Genomic DNA, 14,777 nt, shown 5'->3' on the forward strand with positions numbered 1-14,777 from the left:
AAAGTTCCATGTAATAGAATTTGGGGTTTCCCATCTAAAGGAAGGTGATTTGAAGCTATAAGTCAAAAAGTTTTCATGAGAAGCTATGAAGGTCTTGACTTTGAATTTTATTCTTTCTTCAGTGGTCATTGGAAGGTGTTCACAGGGAATGAGTTGGCGGCTCTGTTTGGGTGGTGGATGTTTGATTGCTGGAAGAAAAGTAAACCAAATGCCGACGTGAAGAATGTTTACATGCTAGCCACCACTGTCTCTTCTAAAATTTTAAAGGCAATTGCCCTTAAAGAAGGATTTCATTTTGAAGTAAGAATGAACTGAACTTCACTAGAAGTCTGTGTGCTGCTTTGCTAAACATTTCTGTAAAGACATCACTGTACCAAACTAACTTTCATTGATCTCATTGATAACTCTGTTTTCTACCTCAGTTCATGCCTGATCAATATTTTTGATAATTTAGACACCCTAGCCAAAATCATCTAGTAAGTGAATTTCTGACTTAAGATGAAATGTTCTTTAAGACGTCTCCATGTAATATTGTCTGGGGATGTTGTATGGGAACATAGAACATTTTAGACCGGGAAAAGTTTCTGACAGACATCAGAAAACTATAGATCTCATTGAATCTTTGCTTCTACTCATCAAATGCAGAATTATGACTTGTTACCTTAAATGTAACTCTAAATTGGAAACTAAGACCCAATGACGCTATATCCTGAAATTAAGTAGTGACTCTCAGAGCAGATCATTCATTTTTGTGACCCTCAGGCACTTAGTAACCATGGACTTATGATAGGCAGTTAGTTTCTTGCAGTCTCTCTTGGACTAATATCAATTTTAAGTTGCCTTTTGTCATCTTTGTTATCGTCAAGCTATGGGTCATAACACTAATTAGATCTAGCTACTAATCGTAATTAGATTTGGGAGGTTTTCATCTAATGAGTTACTGTCCCACTGCAAGCCATGCCCTGCTTTAGTGTCAATAGGGCACATCGTGCACACTAATGCTAGACCTTACCATCACTAATCTGATTCCTAGTTCACTTTTCTGCTTCCTCTCAAAACAACAACAAAACCCTATACACAGAAAAGCCAACCCCACCCTCAGTAAAAACAAATGTACAGTTTTGCTCTTTAGAATCAAGTTTCTTTTATGCTCAGGATATTTTTTTTTTGTTACAGACAAGGAAAATGTTAACATCATGCATCATGATTCAGGATCTTAGCCCTGAATAAAATTTCAGTATCTTCTAATTTTTTTTTTCATTTCTTCTAGTTCTGGGCTGGAGAGATGGCTTAGTGGGTATAGTTTAGCTGTGCACTCTTGGGAACTTGAATTTGAATCCCCAGAACCCATGTAGAATTGGATAGAATACTGCATGCATAAATTCTAGTCCTCCTGTGACAACATGGGGATTGGGGGTGGGATAGTCCTTCTGAAGCTCACCGGCCAGCTGTCCCAGTGAGTGCAATAGCAAGCAAGGAGGAGACCCTGCTTTAAGTAAGATTGAAAGATGTGGACTAACTCTAGTGTTGTCCTTTAGAGTCCACATGTGGACTGTGGCACATGCATGCATGTGCATACACACCCATCACACATAACAAAAAAGAAAAGATGAATATTGTGCTTGTTAAACACAAATAAAAAATTAGTACATGCTGACATTTTATTCAGGGCTGAGATCCTGAATTATGTTTCATTTTCCTTGTGTATAGCAAAAAGATATCCAGAACATGAAAGAATCTTGATTCTAAGGAGCAGAATTATACATTTGCTTGTTTTTACTGAGGGTGGGGTTGGCTTTTCTGTTTAAAGGGTTTTGTTGTTGTTTTGAGAGGAAGCAGAAAAGTGAACTAGGAAACAGATTAGTGATGGTAAGGTCTAGCATTAGTGTGCACGATGTGCCCTATTGACACTAAAGCAGGGCATGGCTTGCAGTTGGACAGTAACTCATTTGATGAAAACCTCCCAAATCTAATTACAAGAAGGACTTGGTAAAGGCTTTGTGTCTGCCAGTGTTGTGGAATGGTACACACAGTTCAAGCATGTGATGTGCTTATGTTTTGTCACTAAAAACTTAAAGGCCTTGATTAGTCGAGAAGACCAAACCACATCCTTCATGAGTGCTCATATTTTTTTTTTCGGAGCTGGGGACCGAACCCAGGGCCTTGCGCTTGCTAGGCAAGCGCTCTACCACTGAGCTAAATCCCCAACCCATGAGTGCTCATATTAAGGTTGTAATGCGCTTAAAGGACAGCAGTTGCTTCAGGAAAGCAATATAATTAAACTGCCTCCGTCCCTTACGTGCAGTCTTGGGAAGAGTAATCTCTGAGCTTCTGCAATGTTGGTAAGCATTGGAAGGAGTGATGTGAAGCATCCATTTCAGTACGTGCTAGGCAGTATCCATTGTACCACATATATACATACACCTGTCATTGTGAATCTGTGTTTATCACTTATAAACATATTATATTTGATGTAAATTGCCTGTCACTCTGCTACTGGGTCATTAGTTGTGCCTGTGTGTGTGGTTATGGTAGCTTGAGACTATATGTCTACCACGATGTAAACCTTTATGGACCAAGGACTGTGACAGAAGCTCACTATGCAGGAGCTTCTTAGCACTTAGAAATGAGCTCTTTAAAATGTGTTCATCAGAGTCAGTTAACTGGAGTGGCTTCCTCTACATTTCAGGAAACATTGCCAGGCTTTAAATGGATTGGAAGTAGGATAAAAGATCTCCTAGGACATGGAAAAGAAGTCCTTTTTGCATTTGAAGAGTCTATTGGTATGTAGTAAATATCCATACTCTTTTCTTTCGGTTGAAAGCATTTAAAATACAGTAATTCTGTAGAGAGGAGACATTTACCTTCCGGTTATAATTTTGAGTTGCAAAAGCGCAGAGATGCATGCCTAGCAGTATATGTCTTCAGTGGATAGTAGCTCATTGGATGAAAAGCCCTCAAACCTGATTACAGACAAGGGCTTGGTGAAAGGCTTTATGTAGCCATGGTGTTAAGGAAAGGTACCCACAGTTTAAGCATGTGTTGTGCTTATGTTGCCATTCTAAAAACTTGATTACCTAAGAAGACTGAATCACATTTTCCATCAGAGAAGAACTTAAAGATGCCTGAATACATTGTTACTAGACTCTGATGGAGTTGGGTGTGGGTGTTGTTGTTGTTGTTGTTGTTGTTGTTGCTGTATTTTGTGGTTCATGTCGGTGGTCTTTGTTTTGTGTTTTTATTTTGAGAAAAGATCTTGGTGTCACAGCCTAGACTGGCCTTGAACTCCCAGTTCAGCCCCTGAGTGCTGAGATAGAATCGCACAGTATCACACCTGGTTTGACACTGTGCTGCTCTTCAGTTCCCTGGTCAGGGAAGAAGTGCAAAACTGGAAGCTGTAGCAGAAGTTTCCCCCTTTCTAAAGACACCGTCTAACCTTCAGGCTTTCTGTGTGGAACCTCTGTGCTGGACAAAGATGGAGTCAGTGCAGCTGTTGTTGTTGCTGAAATGGCCGCTTTCCTGGATGCCAGGAAGGTAACACTGATGGAGCAACTGATGAAAGTTTACGAAACGTAAGTTCTCATGCAAATCTCACATGACAGACCTGCTTGCTTGCTTTTTTGGTTGGTTGGTTGGTTGGTTGGTTGGTTGGTTGGTTTGGTATCCTTTTCTTAGTTTGTTTTTCAGGAATAGACCTACCTACCTTCCTTCCTTCCTTCCTTCCTTCCTTCCTTCCTTCCTTCCTTCCTTCCTTCCTTCCAAGACAGAGTTTCTCTGTGCTGCCCTGGGTATCCTAGAACTTGCTCTGTAGACCAGGCTGGCCTCGAACTCATGGAGATCTGCCTACATCTACCTCCCGAGTGCTGGAATTAAAGCATGTGCCACCACCTCCTGGCTATATTTCTTTACTATTAATATTATCAGTATCACTTTCTATAAAATAATTATGTTGGCTTATCTGTCATATACACATATCCCAAAAGTTACCAAGACTCTGACTTTAGCTTTAAATCTTTGTGCAGATACGGTTATCACATGTCAAAAACTTCATATTTCTTGTGTTATGACCCACCTACCATCAAAACCATCTTTGAAAGGATTCGCAATTTTGAGTCTCCAAAGGAATATCCAAAGTTCTGTGGGGCATTTGCTATTTTGCATGTACGGGACATAACCACTGGCTATGATAGCAGCCAGCCAAATAAGAAATCAGTAAGTACCTTTTCTTTCTTCAAACAATGAAGACAACTTAATGACTCAAGTCACCAAAAAAATCTAAAACTGCAATAAGTTTTTTATAAGATCCAAGCAAGTGTGCTCATGTTTACTAGTGTATGGTGGTTACAGTTTAGAAGCAGCCAGACATACAGGCAAGAGACATACAGGAAGAGACATACAGGCAAGGTTCTACAAATGGAGGCCTTCAAAGCCAGTAGCTTTCAGTCTTCCTAATGCTGCAACCCTTTAATACAGTCTCATGTTGTGGTGACCCACAACAATAAAATTATTTTGTTGCTACTTTGTAATTTTGCCGCTGTTATAAATCACAATATAAATATTTGATAGGTGAATTCCAAAGGGTTCAAAACCCACAGATTGATAACGGCTGTTCTAAGCACTCTCCAGGTACACCTCCTTCCCAGCATTCTGTGTGTTCAGCTAGAAAGTGAAGCCCCTGGAAAACACCTCTTTAAAAAACAAACAAACAAAACCAACAACAACAACAACAACAACAAAAACTTCTAAACAATATGTCGTGATTCATGCTCTAGTAAGACTGACCTCTAGTTTCCTGAGGGTAGAACCTGTTATTTTGTGCATTCACTGGTTTCTTTGATTGATACTTATCACTTCCCAAATAATGTGTGTGGCTGGTGCAAAGGGAAGTGTGCTTGGAGAAGAGGGACCAAGGGAGAAGAGGACGAGGGAGAGGGAATGTGCTGTTAGCATGAATGCTGTGGGAGCATGACGTCTAGAAGCTGATCTCAGAGCCCTTCAGCTTTCTATTTTGAACATGCTTCCAACCCGACTCTATAACTCTGGACAAATAGAGGAACTGATGATTTCTTAAACACATTTGGGCCAACTTGTTTGCCTCAGTTTATCTTTTCTCCTTTCTACTGTAGGCTCCGACCCCACCATCACTTAAGGTATAATTAAGGCAAGAGCCGATGGTGGCAGGCACTTCCCTAGAATGCTTGAGGCCTAAGACTCAAGGCAGATGTTACCTCTTCCTTAGGAATTCCAGGTCCCATAATCAGTTTTTGTGTAATCAGTGTTACACACCTTCTTTGGGTGTATAATCGTGGCTTTGTTGACATCTACTTAGGTCACTGCTGTGTTAGACGTGGCAGGTCCATTTCCTCCATGCCTCTCAAAGCTCCTACCTCTGTGCTCAACAGATGCTCAACAGATCCTTACGTGATAAGTTCTTACATTCATTGTATCATAATTATGATAACTGTTAGCTTAAGTTCCACTTGTAATTGTTCAGATGTATTCTAAGAATATATTTAATCCATGTTTGCATCTTACCCATTTTATATAATTTTTATCTTCTTTGAAAATTCTATACAAGTATACATTATATTTTGATCTTATGCACCCCCACTACCTCCTTCCAACTCCCCCTGGGATCCACCAACCCATCTCCCTCAGGACTTTATGTCCTCTTTTTAAATCTTAAATTTCAAAGCATGCAGTATAAACATACTTACATATATTATATTATACAACAGATTTTCAGAACTTTTAATCTTGATAAATTAAAATTCTCTCATTAAACAACTTTACACACTCATCTCCCAGCTCTTGGCGACCACCAGTTTACTTCGCTTCTATGACTTAGACACCTTAGATACTTCATGTAAGTGGCGATGTATTTTATTTTTCTTGAAAATGAAACTGTTGCATTTTGTGTAGGTACTGCCTGTGAGCAAAAACAGCCAAATGATCACATTTACTTTTCAAAATGGCTGTGTTGCTACTCTTCGAACAAGTGGGACAGAACCAAAGATAAAGTATTATGCAGAGATGTGCGCATCACCTGGCCAGAGGTGAGATTTTTTTTGCATATATGTGTATAAGTTTTATTGAAATACAACTTATATACCATCAGCTCACACATATCAGTGGTTCTTAATATATCTAGAGCTGTGTAACCATCACTGCAATCCACTTTAGAACATTTTTCTAACTCCGAAAAGAGTTCCTTTAGAAATCCTTTCCAACCCTGAACAGTCACTGATCCACTGTCCTTTCCCATAGATCTACTTATGCTGGTTTTTCTTCATGTTTTCAGCGTTTAAAAAGAGGGAGGGAGGATTTATTTGGGGTCACACTTTTTGAGATTTTGGTTCATAGTTGTCTGGACCCAAGACAAGGATGAACATAATGTCATGTGGAGGAAGAAGGGATCAGGTAAAACTTTCAAAAACAGAGCCCTAGGAACCTATTTCCTTCAGGTACATTCTACCCCAGATAGCATCAATATCTAAAAACACAGCATGCATGTACTACGCCTGAGGCTGTAAGGGACATTTATACTAAATAAAATAGATTATATAGTCCTTAGTTGCTAAAATCATCCTGGGTCCCCAAATATTTCACTGTATAGACCTATACCATGTTTTTAACTCCTCTTGTCAGTGGACATTCAGAGTATTTTTAAACTATCAAGAGCAGTTATGATTGAGTTCGTGTGGCATTTTTTATTTTTCTTGGATATATATAGAAGTAGGATTGCTGGGCCCTAAGCTAACTCTTTTTTTACCTGCCAGACTCTTTCCCAAAGAAGCTGTATCCCTGGGAATTGAATTTCAAATTTTAGTGAATTTCTGTTCTTGGGAAGACTGAGATTTAGGATAAAGAAATGATAAATCTTGTTTGTTTTTTTTTTATCTGCCATGGTTTTGTATAATCTGCAAGTTCATTTTCTAAAAATATGGGTTCAGTTTGTCACAGATCTTCTTAGTAAACATACCAAAAATAATTTAAAAGTGTTTCTTGGGGCTGGGGATTTAGCTCAGTGGTAGAGCGCTTACCTAGGAAGCGCAAGGCCCTGGGTTCGGTCCCCAGCTCCGAAAAAAAGAACCAAAAAAAAAAAAAGTGTTTCTTATGATTATGTCATTCATTGACCAACGAATTTGGGGAAGGAGTTTTCTTTTTTAATTGCCTTCAAAACACAACTAGGATGTGTTACTCTGTATTTCCCTGTTCCATGTACTAAAATTAAAATTGTATTTCTACTGGAGAAGAAAAGAATCTCTTTATGTGTGGAGCAGAGTTTATATTTACCCAAATAATTTTAGCTTAAAATGAGGAATTATTAAAGTAATAAAAATGGTTTTGTTGTCTGGCTTGTAAAATGATTGTGGAAGCAGGTACAAGAAGCCTCGCTAGAAATGTCTGGCCTATAGCAGTGCTTCAGTGATGATTCACAGGGAATACTTGTAAGGGTAGAGCTATTTTTTTTTAATAAACACCTCATTGTTTTTCTTCTTTTCTTAAAGACAGGCTCTCACTTTGTAGTCCTGACTGGCCTGGAACTCTATATAGACCAGACTGGCCTCAAACTCACAGAGATCACCTGCCTCTGCCTCCCCAGTGAGTGCCAGGACTGCTCTCTGATACTGAGAGATGTATAGTATTATTCCATATCTTCTGTACTGAATGTCCAGTGTCTCAGAAAGCCAATGCTTAATAATACTACCATTGGCGTTCTGGCTATTAAATTGACTAACCTAAGAGAATTCATTGGTCATGATGAACTCATACTTTATCTTGGGCCAAAAGACACCTAGTAACTCAGTTCAACTCTAGCTTGTGATTGTTGTTTTCTATATAATTTTTTAAACAGTCTTCTTTTGTTTTATTTCAACTGGGTGGATTTCTATTTTGTTTGCCAAGTATTGAGTAGTCCTATCTGATATGTGCCTTCCTTTAAAAGTGAAAATAATTTAAATAAATGTTAAGGCTATGAAAATAAGAACTTTAAATTTCTCTTTTTCCCTCAGTGACACTGCCTTACTGGAAGAAGAATTAAAGAAACTCATTGATGCTCTGATAGAGAATTTTCTTGAACCCAGTAAGAATGGACTGATCTGGCGTTCTGTGTAGGGCACATCAGTACGTTATGCCTTTGCACTGACATATGGAACGAAACCTCCAAGAACTCCACTCAGTGAACCTTGTGTTAGAATTCTCTCGTCTGCCAAGTTATCTTTCCCCTTTTCTTTCCTGTGTTCAGCCGGCTAAATAGATTATATACATTTGAAATGAAAATGTTTGGATATGAGTCAAATATTTCCAAAATCTTAAGTGACAGTCATTACAATGAAAGTGTTTCAGTGGCTCGCTGTTCCTCCTGTATCACAAACAATACAAAAGTGAGTTTTCTTATTGAACTGTGGTTAAGCTTAGTTATATATCTTGTAATTGTGTACAGCATGGTTGAAAGAAGTCAAACATTACATAACTATAGGGTTAGTTAGGACATTCTTTCTTAATGGTGTGTGTGTGTGTGGAAGTATTGTCTTGCCCAGGGTGGGAAAGTTCTGTTGTAGATATTGTTTTTCAAATTAGAAACCTAGCTTGGTGACATATTCCTGTTACAGCCTTAGGGGGCTGAGGCAGGAGGATCATTAGTTTATGGCCAGCCTGTTGCACAATAATGTTCTGTCTCCACAAAAAAATAAAAAAGAAAGAAAAGAAAAAAAACTGTATCTAGGTCATTTAGGTTTTCTGACTAGGACAGATGTTGCAGTCTGTGGTTGTGCACCCGTGATGGATGTGTCCTTGGCGTGGTGATCATTTACGTATGTATTTAAGACGAACGTTTACTGAACACAAAACAGTAGTAGCAGCACTCCGAGTGGATTTACTCTTGTCAAATTCCTCAGTGCATTCTCAGGGTCAGGTGTGAACCGAAACGACGTGGAACGTAATTCCATCAGTCCATTTTCAGGTAGTTAAGGAAGATCTTCCAGACTGTATAGGCGCTTCCTCTACAGAAAACAGATCTGTTGACATCTAGAGATGGGTGTAGAAAAAGGTCTTAATGTGGCCTAATGTGACTGCAGCTGGGTCTTCATGCTAGGACTTAGTTATCATAGCCTGTAAGTGACAAGCTCCGTCCTGTGGCACAAGCATGGCATTTATTCGGCAGTCTTTTTGAATTACATTTTCATAGCCAGGTTTGTTGTATCTGATAAGGTGATGCTAATTTCAATAAGAAATGAAGCATCAGGTTAGAAGTATTTCCTACAGCCATACAACCTTGATTCAATACCCAGTCTCACTTCATCTCAGAAGCCAAGCAAGGCTAAGGTGCTCGGATGGGAAATCTTAGTATGAAGCACTGAAACTGATGTTCAAAACTGAGGTCAGTCTATTTTAGGGTGTTGCTGGCTTTGGAATTTCTGATCATATAAATACTTTTCATCTTTTTCAGTGCAAAACAGTTTTCAGGAAAGTCACTTGAGGTTGACTCTTCAGCCTTCTGACGCCCTAATAGAAAAATAGTGTCTAAGCTTTCCACATTATATCCCTACACAGTTTACAGAATACATACATGATAGTCATGATGACAGTAGCAAGGCTTTCAGGTGTAATCATTTAAGAAAATTTGCCTATAGGAGACAGCACTGATGTTAGATGATTTGTTTCCTAAAAATAAATACTAAAAAGCCTGAACCAATTAGAACGTTCATTAGACCATGGTTTGGTTTGTTGCAGCTTGAGGATAACTGTGTGGGGATAATCCCAACACTGCTTTTACACTGCGTTGCCACGACTGCTCTGTGTTCCTTCCTTAGAGCTGGGTCCTGTATGGCTATGGATGACAGCTAGTGACTGTTCAGTGCCACTTTAAAATAATCTCACTCTATGAGATTATTTTAAAGACTTTGTGCTAAAGAAGTAGTGCATAGAATTTTTTTGTTTTATTTTTTAAAATGTCAGCTTTTAGGAGTATGAACAGTAATTTAGGAAATAGCATGTATTCTACAAAGTGGCATAATCAAAGCTGTACATTGGAAAACATGCATATTCAGTTTTAGTGTCTGTGTCTCAGTGGCCCAAGGACAAAATGAAACTTAAGTGATGTGACAGCCAACTTATAACAAAAGAGCCACATCATGATTGCCCTTCACTTACAAGAACATTTTTGTTTCCATGCTTAAGCATATTTAAGAAATAAGTCATCTTAAAGTGAAGTTACTGACAATCGAGCTCTTATCTTGAAAAGCTAAATTCCAACTCTATATAAAGGTTCCGAGAGTGCATAAGTTGAGGAAACTATTTGATTTTGTCTACAGAAATCAGAATCAGAATCCATCTGAGCATGTTTAACATGAACTTGACACAATGGGTGCATAGGTGCTTAACAGGATAAATTTAACAACAGCTCAAGAGAGGAGTGCCAGCCTGTGCGTCTCAGCCTTGGGCTAAACTACGTTGTTTATCTCTTCCCCTTTTTTGGCAATAATATGGGAATATATGCTCTTTGAGCAAATAAATCAAAACAGGTATTTTCTGAGGAAAAGAATTAGACTGGAACATAGCCCAGTGGTAAAGCACTTACCTAGCATGCAGATAAAGCAAAGCTTACATTTGATCACTGGCGATACAAAAAAAGAAAGAGAAAGAAGGTTATTATTGATGGAGCAAAGTCAAATCATAAAGTGGCAATAACCAATAAGAGACCAACAAACTATATATACATGCCAGTAATGGTGACAGAAGAAAAGCTTGAGAAGTACAAACCATGCACTGTAACAGGATAAACTGTATGTGAGGCTGTTCACTTATGTTTGTGAGGACGCACAGACAGCAAGCCTATACTGTTTTCATTCCTTCAGTAGTGATCGCTGAAAAGAAGCCCAGTTCTAGGAGGTGAGGTTCAGTTGAGCTGTGGGGTGTTATTTTAGAGTCACTCGAAGATAAAGAACAAAATTAAAAGAAATAAAACCAAGATTGAAAAGTATAGCCTCTAAGAAAAAGTTCAAAGAATTAAGATTTTTGGACTCTGAAACAAAGAGCTATTGAGTTCATTTACCAAACCATAAGTTATTCATTGGGATGTTTACTAAAGGTATCAAAGTAAGAGGGACTAATGGCACCCTGATTATCTCTGGTAAAGACACCATGGGGAATAAAGTTGTAAAAAAACAAGACCTGTTCTATAAACACGGAAAAAAAAGATATAGAAGGGAGCTAGTTGAAAAGTGAGTCAAACGGGTAGGAGAAGTTTAAGAGAAGGATAATGGGGTTACTGTGATCATAATGCATTCTGTACATGTACGTAATGGTCAGAAATAAATGAATAGACAACGTGAAATGTTTAAGAGGTTAGAATTTCTTGGGCAGAAGTGATTATAAAACCTATTTGAAACCTTATTTTTGATGGGATAATATTTGAAATATTAAGGGAGATACCAGATGGCAGTTTAAAGATCCTTCAAGCACATTTTTAAGAATCGGGTTGGGACAAGACTTATGTATAGAGCACTATCAGTAACTTCTGCATTTCACTCCGTATCTGGTTGGCTCACCAGTAACTTGTATATATTTTGAATGGGAGGTGCATGGGTGCAGTGATGGGTGTTCTCTTTAATTTGCAAGCTGTATGAGACTTGAATGCACTCTTGTTCATCTCGGGGAATGAGCAGCTTTATAAGATATTTAAGATTTATTGCAAATATAAAGTATCAGTATTTGGATATAGTAACTTAAAGAGAGATTCTAAGAGATTGGATATTTTGTGATGTCTGCATGTAGCAAGTAGACACCCCCCCCCCCCGCCATTTCCTCATCAAGATGCTTCTGAAATTGATGCAACAGAGAGTGGGAGTCCCCTGGAAGGGTTGAGTACTGCTGTTCCTGCTGCTGTTCTCGGACCTCCCACTGATATTTCTAAAGCCTGAAAACTACAAATTCCACTTGGAAACATTTAATTTCCCACCTTTCCTGCTCTACCTCTCTTCCCTAGGCATCCTCTCTCTTACTGTGAAATGCTACTACCCTGTTACCTCACTGATAAGTCTTAACTGTGTTCATTCAGATGGCTTTAAACTTAGTCGTGAATTGTTTATAGACTGTTGTTTTCATTGTTGTTGTCTGAATATCTGAGATGTACTGTATGAAGTAACCTCACTATCTTTCAAAGCCCATTTCTGGTTGCTGGACACTCCTAGATGGCGTCACTGTGGGCTTTACAATGAATTTGTTTTCTGAATTTGTTCTAGAAACTGATGAGGAAACAACTATACCAACCAAAGTAGTAGGTTGACCAAGGATTTTATTGGGGGTCCTCTGTGCTTTGGGCAGTAAGAGTACAAAAATTTGAGGGAATTTTTTTTTTACATTGCCCCTCAACGCATTTTACCATAAGCCGAAAGAAGTCGAAGAGAGCTGGTTGTGGTAACTCATATGTATAATCTCAGCCCTGGAGAAACTGAGGCAGGAGAATTGCTGGGAGTTCACAGTCAGCTTAGGCTACATGGAGAGATCTAGACAGAAAAACCTTAAAATAGAAGAGAACAGTGCATTGTCTGCCTCTTCACAAAGCATTGGTTTAGTGCCAGTCAAACACAAGTCAGTGTTACTAATATTTTTAACTAGAGAGAGAGAGAGAGAGGGAGAGAGAGAGAGAGAGAGAGAGAGAGAGAGAGAGAGAGAGAGGGAGAGAGAGATAACCTATGCATTTAATTAAGAGGCCAAGACAAGGACGAAGTGACCAGAGTCTGCTTTCTAAATTTTCCATCCACAGAACCCTAAAGTAGAAAAGTGTGAAAAGGATGGAAATGGGGCCCAGAGCAAAGCCCAAAGAAGCCACACACTGGCGTGAGGCCATGAGAGCCTCTCAGTCACAGTGGATTCTCAATAGAGTAAACTCTAAGAGAAACATGGAGCCAGGACGGAGCTCAGTGGTAGAGTGCTTGCCTGACATGCCAAAGGTCCTAGGTCCAACATCCCCAGCACCATTGAAAACATTTAAAAAGGGGAAAATACCAGAAAAGAACACAAGCCTGTCATGTAATTCCTCAACTCCCAGCCCCAGACCCCCACCTGCAGTGGCTGCTTTTTCCTGAAGGAATACACAATGACCTTATAAGAAATGTGCATTCTAGGCTATTCTCTGCCTTTCTGACCTGTACTTCCAAACTGTTAATGCCAGACCAATTGGCCTGCAATATGTTACCCTTGAACCTTATAACATTGTCTGATCTATAAGCCAATTTGTTTTCTTTAATTCACTGACAGACACTCTTCAACCCACCTGTCAGCTGCCTGACATGGTTCATTGTTTTTAATATCTGTTTTTCTTAATTCAGTATCTCCTGTCATGCAGTATTTAACTGGTGATAATAGTAGTAAAGGAACAAGCTTAAAAGATAATAAAACAGTAGTTTTCCAATTCAGTTTCTAAAACAGTATTACTGAGATATCCAGTAAGCAACATTTACTAAGCATGCATACCGTTAAATACTTGTTGTCTTAGGGATTCTGTTGCTGTGATAAACACCATGACCAAAAAAAGCAACTGGGGAAAGGAGGGGTTTATTTCCTCCTTGAGCTTATACTCCATCCCTGGGGGAAGCTAGGGCAGGAACTCAGGGCACGAACCTGGAGGCTGGAACTGAAGCAGAGGCCATGGAGGGGTGCTGCTTCATGGCTTGCCTGCTTTTTGAGAACACCTAGGTCCACAATCCCGGGGCGAGGGGGGGGGGGGGGGCACCACACACAGTGAAACGGCCCCTCCCACCTCTATTATCAAGAAAATGCCCCATAAGCCAATCGGATCTGGGCATTTTCCCAACTGAGGTTTCCTCATCTAAAAGAACTAGCTTTTGTGTCAAGTTGACATAAACCTATGCAGCACACTGTTTCTTTGAAGAGTACAAAGCATCTTTCAACATGAAAGTATATATAATTTTGCTCGCAAAACAAGGTTTTGGCCAGGAAGGCTACGAATGTATCTTATATGGGTTTAATGTCACTGGTCTGGATGCCATTTTGAACCTAATAGCTCCACCTTTCAAGTGAGTCACATCTGATTTAATAATGCTTAATGCATTTTGTCCAATATTAGGATTCATCATGTGTGTTATTGGAGTCACTCAGGCACAAAAAAATGGGGGGAGGGGTGTCTGTACCTGTGTATGATGAGACCATGTTATAGACCACTATAAGCTCTTGGTGTACATTATTGAATATGACAGGTAAAACACAGAATTAAGAATGTAATACTTTTCTAGTAGTAGCTCAGAATTGTGCCCTTGTTTTCAACAGTTTCTGTCAATATCTCATCTTTCCCTGTAAAAGAACAGGGTCTATTGTTAGCCTGTGAGAATTTGCACTTTATGTATTTGTGTGTGGATTTCTGTGGTTTTAACCAAATGAAATGTTCTCAGTAATAAACAGGTCTCTCCATAGGCATGAGTGTCTGTGCAGTTTTTATTGTCTCAGACACTTTATAGTTCATGAAGTTTTCTTTCTAAACTGAGGTCCTTAAAATGTGGCATAACTTACCCTAGACTTTGCTTGTAACTTAAATTCATTTTTTTGCCTCAGTGTGATGTGGATTATTTCTTGATTGGCTCATCTGGAAGTCCCAGAGGTTGGAAGTCTCAGGGGTTATCATATTAAAATGATAGCCTGAGGCTACAAGGGAAACTGGGGTTCAGAAAGGTTGATTTCCTGGTGGGGAGGTAATGAGAGCAGATGAGATCCAACTGGGTGAGGAGACTTTCTACTTGTCCACTCCTTCCACTGGT

At 39.2% G+C, this 14,777-nt stretch overlaps 1 protein-coding gene across 1 annotated transcript in view; it reads left to right on the forward strand.

The window, feature by feature from the left end:
* Pgm2l1 (phosphoglucomutase 2-like 1) overlaps positions 1-14,435 on the forward strand; it is a 49,111-nt gene extending 34,676 nt beyond the window's left edge. The window contains 6 exon segments of the mRNA NM_001109454.3: positions 123-300; positions 2,690-2,783; positions 3,443-3,572; positions 4,023-4,212; positions 5,923-6,056; positions 8,016-14,435. Of these exon segments, the coding sequence (NP_001102924.1) occupies positions 123-300; positions 2,690-2,783; positions 3,443-3,572; positions 4,023-4,212; positions 5,923-6,056; positions 8,016-8,118 (829 nt within the window). The 3' untranslated portion in view covers positions 8,119-14,435.
* Positions 14,436-14,777: the final 342 nt, after the last annotated feature.

This window comes from Rattus norvegicus, chromosome 1 (assembly GCF_036323735.1).
Source record: "Rattus norvegicus strain BN/NHsdMcwi chromosome 1, GRCr8, whole genome shotgun sequence".
NCBI classification, from domain to species: Eukaryota; Metazoa; Chordata; class Mammalia; order Rodentia; family Muridae; genus Rattus; species Rattus norvegicus.